General features: G+C 39.8%; 1 protein-coding gene across 1 annotated transcript in view; it reads left to right on the top strand.

Annotated features, from left to right (window-relative positions):
- The window catches only part of LOC126088413 (multiple epidermal growth factor-like domains protein 8), a 333,556-nt gene that overhangs the window by 35,850 nt on the left and 283,788 nt on the right, over positions 1-13,918 (top strand). The window contains exon 5 of the mRNA XM_049906553.1: positions 5,890-6,355. Coding sequence (XP_049762510.1) covers positions 5,890-6,355 — 466 coding nt within the window. The remainder of the gene's footprint in view (positions 1-5,889; positions 6,356-13,918) is intronic.

Below are 13,918 nucleotides of genomic sequence, written 5' to 3'. Positions count from 1 at the left end.
AATTCTGTAATAATTATAAACTTTCGGAAGACGAAATGCTAGTAATCTTAAAGTATCTATTTGGCTCTCATTGAAAACATGTTAGCAAGGCCAACCTTTAATTAATTCCAAAGTAATTAACAGTTTTGTCTGAAGTATTGTTTACATAACTATATTTGTTAATTTTGCGATGAAACAAATAATTCGACTTAACCCTTGTGGTAGAAGAAACTGTTAAAGAGAACCAATTTTTTGATGTATTCAGTTAATTTAATGAGCTAAGTTTTAATTGTAATTTCTATAAATTTAACTTTGAACAATATGTAGTTTCAGTACCTATTATTGTGATGACATATAAAGGCGTGATTTTTGGTCACAAGACAGTCAGTCCACGGCCGAGTTTCAGATGAGAAACTGTGTTGGTTAGAACAACAACAATGCTTCAACTTAACTGTGGAATAAGTGTTAATCAATTAGGTCGTGTGTAAAAACAATTACAGTGTCTGCTCCGTGCGTATCTTTCTGTTCTTCAAGAACTGTGAACTTTGTGGTCAGGTTTTTACTGCTCGTAAATGTACAACAGTAAACTATTCAGCAGTATGCGGATGTTTGCCTGCAAACTATTAATGAGGCTTATGGAAAGTTAAACAGTAGTGCACTGACCATATTAAATGTGATTGGGGGCTTTCCCGGTGTATGTGTTGTTTCCAGGGCTCTTGGGTGTCCAGCCAGATGTGATCATTGAAGTCCCACGATATTTCGGTAATAACCTTTCCGCCGTCATTAGGTGGTTCTGATGGAATGGTCTGTCTGCTCATTGTTGGTGTTGTTTATGTCCGTCAGTCGGGCTTTGATTCCCTGTGCCAGTGGTCCAATTGTGGTCGCCAACATTCTGATTGGGAGCCTTGACACTTTGATTGCAGCTGCCAACAATCTGTTTGTGGCCGCCGACCCAAGTCCACACCGTCCTCGGAGTTACGCCGGGTGGTGGAAGAGGCAAAATCCAGTGGAGTGTCCCCGGCAGCCGCCGTGAAAGTTCTCGTTTTCACTTGAGGTGTGACTCCTTGATGGAGCTAAGAAGGGTTTCCATGCCTTGCTCAGTTGAAAACCTGTGTCTCGGTTTATGAGATTGTCCGTCACACGAATTTCAATGGCCTCCTTGAAGATGCTGTCCCAGTAGAAGCTGGTAGGGGCCAGGATCTTAGTCTCTTCATATTTCGTGTTGTGTCCAGTTTCCAAGCAATGTTCTGCCAGTGCCGATTTGTTGGGCTGACCTAGGGATGTGTGGCATTCGTGTTCTTTGCAGCGGTCTTCGACTGTTCGGATCATTTGACTGATGTAGGATTTGCCACAACCATATGGAATATTATATATGCTCACTTTCTTGAGAAGAAATCTGTCTTTCACTGTCCCCAGTAAGGTGCATATCTAGGACGGTGGTCGGCAGACCGTGTCAGTTATGTGTTGTTTTTAGCAGTCTCCCAATTTTTGATGTCACGTTGCCTGCATATGGTAAAAAGGCAAGGCCTGGTTCCTCATCTTTAGACTATTCTTCATCTGGATTTTTTCTGCGTTTCTGTCGTCTGAAGGCTGTATGGATCTGTCGTTTGCTGTACCCGTTCTCGCGGAACACATTTTCTAGGTGTTTAAGTTCTGTGTGCTGATATTGTTCATCCGATATTGAGTATGCCCTGTGAACCAGTGTGTTGAGCATCCCGTTGAGTTGTGCAGGATGGTGGCAACTTGAGGCATGTAAATATGAGTCCGTTTGTGTAGGCTTGTACACGCTATGACCCAGTGTGCCATTAGATCTTCCCTCTACAAGTACGGACTTATATTTCCATGCCTCGAGTTGCCACGATCCTGCACAACTCAACAGGATGCTCAACACACTGGTTCACAGGGCATACTTGATATCGGATGAACAATATCTGCACAAAGAACTTAAACACCTAGAAAATGTGTTCCGGAAGAACGGGTACAGCAACCAATTGATGCAGACAGCCTTCAGATGACGGAAACGCAGAAGAAACCCAGATGAAGAACAGTCTATAGATGAGAAACCAGGCCTTGCCTTTCTACCGTATGCAGGCAACGTGACGTCAAAAATTGGGAGACAACACAAAATTGACACGGTCTGCCGACCATCGACCAAGATACGCGCCTTACTGGGGACAGTGAAAGACCAATTTTGGCCTCAAGAAAGTGGGTGTATATAATATTCCATGTGGTTGTGGCAAATCCTAAATTGGTCAAACGATCTGAACAGTTGAAGACTGCTGCAAAGAACACGAATGCCACACGCGGCTACGCCAGCCAAACAAATCGGCACTGGCAGAACACTGCTTGGAAACTGGACACAACACGAAATACAAAGAGACCAAGATTTTGGCCCCTACCAGCTTCTATTGGGACAGCATCTTCAAGGAGGCTACTGAAATTTACGCAACGGACAATCTCATAAATGAAGACACAGGTTTTCAACTGAGTAAGGCATGGAAACCCTTACTTAGCTCCATCAAGGACTCATGCTTCAAGCAAACAAAAGAACTTTCCACAATGGCTGCCAGGGATACTTAACGGTATTTGGCAACTTTCACCACCTGGTGCGATGCTGGGGTCGGCCTGGACCTGGGTCGGCACCCGCAAATGGATTTTCAGTGGCCGCAGTCGGAGCATCGCCGCTCACAATCGGAATGTCAACAGCTGCAATCAGACCGTCGGCGCAGGAATCAAAGCCCAACTGACGGACAAAATAACACCGACAGTGAGCAAACAGACCATTCCATCAGAACCACCACCGGCCGGAGTGGGCGAGCGGTTCTAGGCGCTACAGTCTGGAGCCGCGCAACCGCCATGGTCGCAGGTTCGTATCCTGCCTCGGGCATGGATGTGTGTGATGTCCTTAGGTTAGTTAGGTTTAAGTAGTTCTAAGTTCTAGGGGACTGATGACCACTGCAGTTAAGTCCCATAGTACTCAGAGCCATTTCCATTTTTCAGAACCACCTAATGATGGCGGAAAGGTTATTTGCTGAAATATCATGGGACTTACACGAGCACATCCGGCTGGACACCTGAGAGCCCTGGAAACATGTTAAATGTGTGAATGAGGGGGGGGGGGGGGGTTGTGAAAAGTGAAAGTAAACAATACCATAGTCAATGTACAAATCACAAACACCATTTTTCAACCAGTATAGCAACGCACAGTACATCAACACTGAAAGCAACAAACAAAGAGATAAACAAAGCAGGCGAGCACTGCTACATGCCTTTGCAAACTTTTCAACAAGTGACCTTCAGGAATAGTGCCATTTCGGATCTGCATAAAGGATTGTCTTTTAGAGATTAGTGGGACTGATTTTAAAGGTTTTCACCAGTTGAAGCAGATCTCACTTTTTCTCCTACATAGATCCAGTATTATTTTAGATTTGAAAAATTTGAAAAAGTGATGTAATCCAGATTTAAATTTTTTATTCCATTTTCGATAAATGAAACAGTTGTAATCTATACTATCGTATAAAGAAAAGACATTGTTTTATGTTCTTTGGAAGAATCTCGAGGAGTCTTTGATCAGTTTGCTTCAGGTTTTTACACATTACTCTAATAAGTGTTTGGATGGTTATAAGGTTATTATTTTTAAATGCATTTGGTCCATAAATGTATGCAGGGTGTTTGGAAAGTATCAGATATTTTGAGAGGTGGTACTAACCATCAAAACAATGAAAAAAGTCCAATAAACATGGTTTTAAAAATGCATACCGTAAGTGCTATGAGCACATCTTCAATAAAAGGAATGTGTTTCACTGTAGTGAAGGTGAACAAGTATGCATTTTAGAGCCCCTATATGCTGCAGTTTTTTCTTGTTTTGTCCATACTATCTCCTTCTGAAATATGGAAAGCAAAGAGCTTGCAGTAGAAGAGGTGTTTTTCACAGTATTGAAGATGTACAAGTGCTCATACCTCACTCTCTGTGGATAAGGGAGAAATGGTGTTAACAAAAATCTTGAAAAGTTATTAACCAGTTTGCTTTAAATTTTTACCCAATGCTTTAATAAACATTCAGACATAGGCTGTAAATATTTTTAAACAAAAATGCACCAGTTTCTTGTTAAAACTGATTGTAAGGAATAAAATCCTGTCTGTGAAAACATGTGACTTCACTCTCTTTTTCGCAATCAGTTTTAACTAGAATAGCAGGGCATTTAAATCATTAAACAGACTGTTTCTCCCATATATTCTTTCTCCTTATTCATAATTTAAACAAAAATTGTACACTCAACAATGTACTACTTTGTCGTCTTCTTCATACTCGGTTTTAACAGAAAACTGGAAAGTTTTGTTTATGCCTTTTCAGCTTATGAATAAAATGCTACTACAGAATCTGAATTATCCAAAACTTTATAACCCTACCCTTTTCAAATTAAAACTATGTGAAATACTATCATTGAAGCTAATAGCCTCACAGATCGAGCAGGTGGAGAGGTCTCTTTCATACCCCACATAACGACGATCACAACTGATCTATCCATTCATTTTAAATGATTTCAATTTCCAATCAATGTTTCAATTGCAATAACAGTAAACAAGGCTCAAGGTCAGAGAGAGGGAAGAAGAGGAGCTGGACAGACAGAGGCCAAGGAGGAGATGGTGATGGAGGGGGGGGGAGGGGGGGTAGGGAGATGGACAGAGAAAGGTGGGAGGAGAAAGAGATTAGTATGTATATCCAATTCCTATACATAGTTGGCAATTGGTAAGCATTGCCAGTTTTGCTAGTGTAGTACACACCAATGTTTCCCTTGGAGCTCCAGTCGTGTTTTCCGACCTTGTCTTCAGATTCAGCTTGGTGAATACAATGCCATAGTGCCACTAGAGCAGAATTACATCTGATCCTGAAGACAATGGAACAGGAAGAAGTTCTCATCTACTCCAATTCACTTAGCAACCTACAAGTATTTCTGCAGATGCACCCAGAAGACAAAATAATGCACAAAATACACCCTTTAACACCAGAGGGAACAACTATTATTTTGCAGGGTACCATGGAATTTGATAAGATGGGGAAATGAGCAAACTGACCAAGCAGCCAATGAGGCATGTGAGAAACACCACATGACACAATATGCCATTCTCCAGCAGCCTTTCATCTTGCTGTAGAGTCAGAGAGTTGTGCAGCAGTGGGAGGAGGTGTGATTGGAAATGAGGAACAGTAATCTGTGTTCAGGAAAGCAAGCTATTAATCCATGGCATATCTCATACTAGTCTATCTAGTGGGATGAACTAACCCCGACCTCCCTCCAAACAGGAGACAGTCTATGTTTTTGATACCTGGACAAGGACCCAGAAACAAGTTTAATTGGGGACTTTCACTCTATTTTAGCGAATGACAAGATGAGTGTGGTAAAGATTTAAAAATTTAATTGATTATCAGTACTCTAGATGAGCTATTGGGCTGGACATTTTAGTGTGTTGTAGAGCAACTGGCTCATCCATTTGTAGTCCAGCAATCAGCCAGTCACACTTCACTGCTATACCATTTTAGATAATTTATGTGCACATGATTTTTAGGGTACTTTATATTTTAATTCTTGTTGAAGTTTTACTGCTTTAGCACTCTTAACCACAGTTGTCTCATAGAAGATATTAGTATGGGCATTGAAGATCTATCTGTCATGCTCCCAAATCAGTGTGTCATCATTTTAATAATAATAATAATAATAATAAAGGATGCTCTCCCTCTACCCTTCTCTCTTCCTCTTTTATGCATCCCTACTCCATCATCATCGTCCACCCTTCATGCAAATTAATGCACACACTTTTATTTTCCAGTCTTTTATATGATGTGCAAATAATAAAAAAATATTAAATCTTATTAGTAATAATCAATAAGCGTAACATATTTTTTTTCAACAGATGGAACATCTACACTTAAATTACTTAGCCCACAACAGTTGAAAGAGGTTGTTCATGCAGGAAAGGAGGAGCTGTGGGCCCTGCAACAAAGGAATTCTTTTCTTGGCAATATTTTGCTTGCTATATCAGAAAATTCAACAATAATTTCACATCCTCAACCACCAAGAGAAATATCAAGATACCGTGCAAGATTGGGTAGGGATTTAAGGCATCTTCTGAGAATGGAAAGAGATACTTCTGGTGGCCCTTCAGACAGTGATAATAATGGAAATGAGGAAATTGATAATATGAGAACTGCGAACTTATATGATGGCAAGGAGAGTGTTCTCACATCAGTAGCAGAAGAGCAGCCTCTTCATAAGATTCCTGGGTTTGAAGAGTACATTGTAACGGATGCCCACACACGGGATCAAAAGCCTCACTTTCCTGTGAAGCCATCAGCAAGATACGGCCATGCTGCCTGTGGGTAAGATGAACAATGTATTTATCTGCTGGACAAAATGTATTTGCTTATATTGTGTGCACTTCTACCTCTCTAGGCGTCTGCTTAAAAAAAACTGAAAAAGGAAACAGTTAATAAAAATTAACTAATTCATACATACAGTAATATTATCTCTTGCAGGTCTAGGTTAACATGCGTTGTGAATTTTGATATGTTGAGTACAGTAGTAGTTCTTTCTTTCTTTCTCTTTTTTTAAATGTGTGTTGTCTCTCCAGCACTGTTCTTCACTACATAGTAGTAGTATAAGTGAAGCTAAACTTCACTGAAACACAGTAAAGAATCATTTTTTATTTACCCTGTTACATTTTGCTTTTGAAGCTATGAAACAAATGTGGTTTAAATTCTATCAAACCAGTTTTTGCACCGTTATCCAGACGTTATTTGTAATGCCACCTTATAAGAAACCATCATGTACTGAGTTGTAAACATTTTATGAGAATTCTGGGGGTGCCATTAGACAATAGTTCCTGTAACTGTGTTATTGTCGGTATGAATACCACCAGCGTGAAAAATGTGGTATGACATGAAGTGAGAAGGCTCTCTTTTGTAAATAGAGCTAGCTTTTACTCTACTATGAGACAAAGTTAGTGAAACAGAGCATTGTATTTGGTGGATGAACTGGAAAACTATTAGTTTCGCTGACTTTCCTTATGATTGAGCAACCTTGTGACTCATCAGTTAAGGAAACTTCAAAATGGAAACAACAGATAAACTTCTTCTTGCAGAGTGTTCATCAACCACAAAGAGCCACAGGTAATTAAGGAAGGGGTAGGCAAATTTGAGCTGCTGCAGGAATTGTTACGGTTTAGTGTTAGTGTTAAAGCCTACAGATAAGTTGCTTTTTGCTAAGTATAGTGTTAACAGAGTTTAAATTTCTCTATCTGTTCCTGTCTTATCTTCATGTTACACAGGTACCTCATTAACTGAAATGTAACAATAATATAATGTAATTCGCGAAAATTGTAAAAATATTTTTTAAATATTATTTATTATGCACAAGCAGCAGAAAGCTGTATTGTTTTTAACACAATCTCTCGCATATTCAGTGCAAGTACATTAAAGTTTGCCCCAATTCCCATAGAACAGAATTTAAGTGACAGACCACTTGTGCCCTGCATGGTGGTGTACTTCATCAGAATGGAACTTCTTGCTGCCCAGTTCTTTTCTAAGAGATGCAATCCTATGTAAATTGCTCGGAAAAATGTATATGATCGTTGTGGATGCAGAAGACACTTAAACCTCAGATCTAGGATTTGTGAAGCGTTCTCTTTAGAAAATTATGTTTAAAACTACTTTGACTTTTGTGATGCAGGTTGCTGTCTTTTCTTGCAAACAGTTTGTATTTCCAGTTGATGGTATTGGACCAACATCTACATCTACATTTACAATCAGTAAACCACTGTGAAGAACATGGCATAGGGCACATCCCATTGTACCAGTTAGTAGGATTTCTTGCCATTCCATTCATGTATAGAGCACAGGAAGAATGATTAATTGAATGCCTCTGTGCATGCTGTAATTAATCTAATCTTATCCTCAAGATGCCTGTGTGAGCAATATGTAGGGGACAATAATATATTCCTAGAATCATCATTTAAAGCCAGTTTTTCAAACTTTATTAACAGACTTTCTTGGGATAGTGTATGTCTATCTTCAAGAGCCTTCCAGTTCAGTTACTTCAGTATCTCTGTGACGCATTCCCACAGATCAAACAAACTTATGATCATTCATCCGGCCCTTCTCTGTATACATTCATCATCTCCTATTAGTCCTTTTTCATATGGGTCCCACACGCTTGAGCAATATTTTAGAATAGGTCACACATGTAATTTGTAAGCAGTCTCATTTGTAGACTGATTGCACTTCCCCAGTATTCTACTAATAAACCGAAGTCTTCCACCTGCTTTACCCATGACTGAGCCTGTGTGATCATTCCATTTCATATCCCTACAGAATGTTACATCCAGGTCTTTGTATGAGTTGGCCAGTTCCAACAGTGACATAATGATATTATAGTCATAGGGTACTACGTTTTTTTGTGTGAATGTATAATTTTATATTTCTGAACATTTAAAACAAGTTGCCAGTCTTGGCACCACTTTGATATCTTATCAAGATCTGATTGAATATTTAAGCAGCTTCTATCAGACAGTACTTCATTATGGGCAACTGCATCATCTGCAAAAAGTTTGAGATTATTATTAATATTGTCTGCAAGGTTATTAACATACAACATGAACAGCAAGGGCCCCAAGTCTCTGGCGCACATCCAAACTTACTGCCACATCTGACGATGACTCTCCATCCAAGGTAAAATGCTGCATCCTCCCTTCCAAAAAGCCCTCGTTCCAGTCACAAATTTCACTTGGTATCCCGTATGATCTAACTTTTGACAATAATAATAGTTATGGTAGTGAGTCAAATGCTTTTCAAAAATTGAGAAATACTGTGTCTACTGACTACCGTGATCCAAAGCTTTCAGTATGTCATGTGAGTAAAGTGCGAGTTGGGTTTTACATGATCGATGTTTTTGAAATCCATGGTGGCTGGCATGGAGGAGGTCATTCAGTTCGAGATACCTCACTATGTTTGAGCTCAAAATATGTTCTAAGACCGTACAACAAATCAGTGTCAAGAATATTGGATGGTAGTTTTATGGATCACTTCTACCACCCTTCTTGTAGATGGTTAAGACCTGTGCTTTTTTCCAACTACTGGCCATGGTTATTTGTTTGAGGGATGTGCAGTAGATTATAGTTAGAAGAGGGCCTAACTCAGTATAGAATCTGTTAGGGATTCGATCGAGCTGTGGATTGTTGTTCAGCTTTGTACTTGGTGACACTTTTAGCAAGGAGTGCATCTTCTTGTTCAAAGTGCTGTAGAAGTTATTCACATGCATTGCAAGTTGCTACTTCAGTTCAGGAGACAGTTGCCAGGGCACGTATCTTAAAGGATACTTTGTGATATCAGATCACATCATGCACATTATGGTGTGCTGAACCATGTCTAATGCTTACAGCTGTGTAGCTATGTTATCTTGTGTCACTTGGCAATCTTCTGTCATGATAGCTGCCATGATAGCAGTGTTTCTGGAGCAACATCACATGCCTGTACCTGACAAAGAGCATGTCATTGACATCACACAGCTTGTGAACTTTTAACTCCATTCATAGACTTGATGCTCAGACACATGTGAATTACTGAACTGCACCTTATTCCACAATGAATAGGTTTTACAACTTTGCTGCATACACAACTGAGTAGCTCAGTGATGTTTCCCATTCGTGCAAGTTGCTAGTGTGGCAGCCATCTTAAAGCTTTCCAATCCTGTGTTTCTACTTACTGCATTCTCTCCAACTCATATTTATTGCACAATAATAGAAAAGTGTTGGACATCATCTGACACCAGAGCTGTAGCACAAAATTGTAATGTCAGACATAGTCTGACAGTGGATCCGTAAGAGTTAATACTATTCCAGGATCATTATTTGCACATCTGCGTGGTACTCCCACTTAGTGAACATTGGTCTCACTTCTAGCAACATAAGTACTGACATACAAGCCATTGGTGATTTTTTTGCTTTCATGTTACACATTTATGATTGTCATGTGAAGTAGGTATTAAAGAGGTGGGAGAATGATGATATGCCACTTTGTGTGGTGTGTGCTAATTAACATTACAGCTTAATTGTCACAAATTGATGTACAGTAAGTGCCCCAACCAATATTTCTTTGATGTTTATTCTCATCTGATTTGCTTTCTATTGTCGTGACAATAAAGTAATCTTTCACTGACTTGAGTGCTGCTTGGTTCCTTTATCACACCCATAATACCCCATAGCTGATTTCCCTAACAGAAAACATAACTGTATATTACCACTTTTTTTATTATGTCTGAAGCAGCAAAATCTCTTCAACTTATGAAACAGAATTTTGGGTAGAAGCACTCAGTTATAGTGGATGCTACCCGACGAACAGTGTTAGTTTAAGTGATTGAAAATGGTGTGTAATAGAGACAGCCGCTGGGAAAATGCATCACTACAACTCCCCAGCCCATAAAAAACAAATTCTGCTTCCTTTTGGGTCCTCAATCATGTATAATCCAAATGTTTACCACTATTGTGTTATGTAATTCAGCTTCAAGTGATACCGATTCTACCTTAGTAAAAAACTCTTACTGAGTGGGGTAGCACAGTGATTAGCAGACTGGACTCACATTTGGCAAGACAGCTGTTCAAATCCATGTCTAGCCATTCTGATTTAGGTTCTCCGTGATTGCACTAAATCGCTAAAGGTAAATGCCGGGATGGTTCCTTCAAAAGGGCACAGCTGCTTTCCTTCCCTACCCTTCCCTAATCCGAGCTTGTGCTCTATCTCTAATGACCTCATTATCGACAGTATGTTAAACGCTAATCTCCTCCTCTAAATAGCTCTTCTGAGAGAGGGGGAGGGTGCATGAACCAATTATTGACTGTGAATAGTTTGTTAAGAAAGCCACACAAACATAATAGGTGGTTTGGAACTTAAATAGTGGCAAACTATTTATTCACAACTGATACAAAAGAGTGACATGTTTGCTACTGTCCTTGAAAGTACCGTATTTACTTGAATCTAAGCCGCACTCGAATCTAAGCCGCACCTGAAAAATGAGACTCGAAATAAAGGAAAAAAATATTTCCCGAATCTAAGCCGCACCTGAAATTTGAGACTCGAAATTCAAGGGGAGAGAAAAGTTTAAGGCCGCACCTCCAAATCGAAACAAAGTTGGTCCATTGTAATATGAGACACAATTTAGGTCGAATGAAAGACGATACAGCTACAGTAGTTTGGTTCGAGTCGTAAGCTTAGCAGTTAAGCTTTACCAGGTAGCCATTGCTATGCGTCAGGTGCTCCATCCGTATTTACACGGGTACCCTTCCTTTTTCACGTGCTTCATCTGGTTTGAATCGATTGCTTATTTTGCTTTGATCTGATAAGTGCCGTTTTTTTTGTTATAGGTGTTTACGTCACTCTAAGCTGAAAATGCATTACTGTACTGTGTCATGCATTGTTTGTCTCATTCTGATAGTGCGTGTTTACGGCCTGTCGCCGCTCGCGGCATGACTTGCTTTTGTGCGCGCTATTGCCGCCAAAAAAAAAAAAAAAAAAAAAAAAAAAAAAAGAGGAATCGTCTCATTAACGAAACAATGGCAAGAGACTGCTATTTGTTGTTACTTACACTGCTGCTTTCTTTGATAATGATCAACAAGAACCAAATAATAGACTGCGTATGATAGAACATGTTCCGAACGAGAGTTAGGCGCAAATTTTTCTCCGTTTGAAAATCTTTGCGGCCGCTTCTTTAGTACATCAAATTCTGCACAGAAATTAGTCATCTTACATTTAAAATCTAGTCAGTTGCCGTGCTTCATTTCTGACTATATCACTATTAGGCATAAGAATAATACGAATATAAACATGACATGATATGTATATTCTTCCGCGTTTGCTGTTGTCTCACTCTAGTTTCGTAGTTTATTAGGCAGACAGGATTTAAATGAGATAGCTGCTAACACGAAAGAATAAATGGCAAAATGTTTATATTCATATTATTCTTATGATGAAGAGAATACTGCATGTGATTCACATTTCATCAGGTTCCTATTACCAACCATCTCTTCTCACAGTTAGGAAAAAACTCGGAACGTAGAGTTGGCCATATTGACAAACATCCCTAATAGTTTTGCCAGTCGGATTTTCGTAGTACATTGAAATTCTGCTACATTCGAAGATGAACAATACGGAATTTGTATTTACTTCGTTGGATAATGTATGAAAATGCAGTGGTCGAAACTCGGGGCGGAGAAAAAAAAAGGTTTTGGCGCCAGTATTTATCTTTGTGCCCACAAAGCATGCTTGTGTAGCGCTACATATATTCGACGGCAGAAGTTAGTTGTGGCGGCACCTACCAACATTTATCAGAACTTCCGCTTGCTTTGCACTCGATTCTAAGCCGCAGGCGGTTTTTTGGATTACAGAAACCGGAAAAAAAGTGCGGCTTAGATTCGAGTAAATACGGTAGTCACCAACATTGTGTAGAGCCCATTGCCAGCAATGTGGAAGGTGTAGGAGCAGAGCCTGTTCCGTTGATGGTGCGAATGGAGCGGTCTAAAGTTACGGTGATTCTCTTGTACGGCTGTGATCGTGTTATCCTAACGCATTGTGTTCCTTCATGGCAGACCATCAGTGCACATTATTACTGTTTGTTTTTGGAGCATCACCTGTGACCAGCTTTGCGAAAGAAGCAGTGACACTTTTTGTGCAACCCACTCATCATTTTGCACAACAATGCGTGGGCGCATACAGCGCAAGCTGTGGATGCTCTGTTTGGTCGATATGACTGGGTAGTACTGTACTATCCACCATACTCCCCAAACTTAAGTCCTTGTGACTTTGATTTGATTCTGAAGATGAAGGAACCACTTCGTGGCATTCTCTTCAGAACTGTTCCAGAGATTCGACAGGCAGTAGACCACTCAATTCGCACCATCAACAGAACAGGCTCTGCTAACGGTATACTGCGCCTTCCACATCACTGGCAACGGGTTCTACACAACGCTGGTGACTATTTTGAAGGACAGTAACAGATGCAAACATGTAACTCTTTTGTATCGGTTGTGAATAAATAGTTGCCGCTATTTAAATTCCAACTCTTGTATATAATTGCCCTTGTGAAATCTGAAAGTTTGTTCTGTATACCTTCCACAAAGGTTAGGAAGTTACATGTATTTGGTATTAAATTTTCCTGAATTGAGAACTGAAAGACAGTTAAAGTATGAAGACCAAATATATAGTTGACATATTATAAAAATGCTAATCAATGTGGTACTTCCCTGATACAAATACAATTTTTTCTAAATTTACCAAAAATTCACATATACCTATGTCCACCTGAAAGGTAATCCACACTGGCTTATTTTGGAAAGTAATGATCAGCGTATGTGTTGTGCGTAATGCTGCAGTCCAACTAGTTGACGTAAAATGCACATTTATATACAGAGACTTCTACGGTTGCAGTATGGCACACTGCAAGAAGCCACACCATCAAATCACTTGCCAGGTTAGTCACACCAAGTGTATGACTTGAAACAAATCAAGCCTGATGATAGCCTTCGATGAGCTGGTGAAACTGGTTTAGGATCTGGTGGTGGCAATGATTACTTGAAGTGATGTAACAATTGTTTGTCTGGCTGGGATGATGTGGATCAAATGTACCTTATGACACTGTCGATGTGACTGATTAGGATATAGTTGGCTGTACTCAGTGCTTTAAATCCTACAGTTTTCACTCTGCTGCTATAGAAACTTGTGCCAGAAATTCACTGAGGGATAAGCCTTGTACTTTCCTCGCCAGAGGAATCTCTTTATTCATGGTGTAGTGAACAGTTTTGTCCATCGTCGGAGAATGTTCAAGCAATTGGCTACACTGAAGATAAGTGTAAAAAAGATGGCGCTAGTAGGTAAGGCCAATGTAAGAGAAGACCATGA

Source organism: Schistocerca cancellata, chromosome 6, assembly GCF_023864275.1.
Source record: "Schistocerca cancellata isolate TAMUIC-IGC-003103 chromosome 6, iqSchCanc2.1, whole genome shotgun sequence".
Classification (NCBI taxonomy): Eukaryota; Metazoa; Arthropoda; class Insecta; order Orthoptera; family Acrididae; genus Schistocerca; species Schistocerca cancellata.
This window is presented reverse-complemented; position numbering and strand designations above follow the sequence as displayed.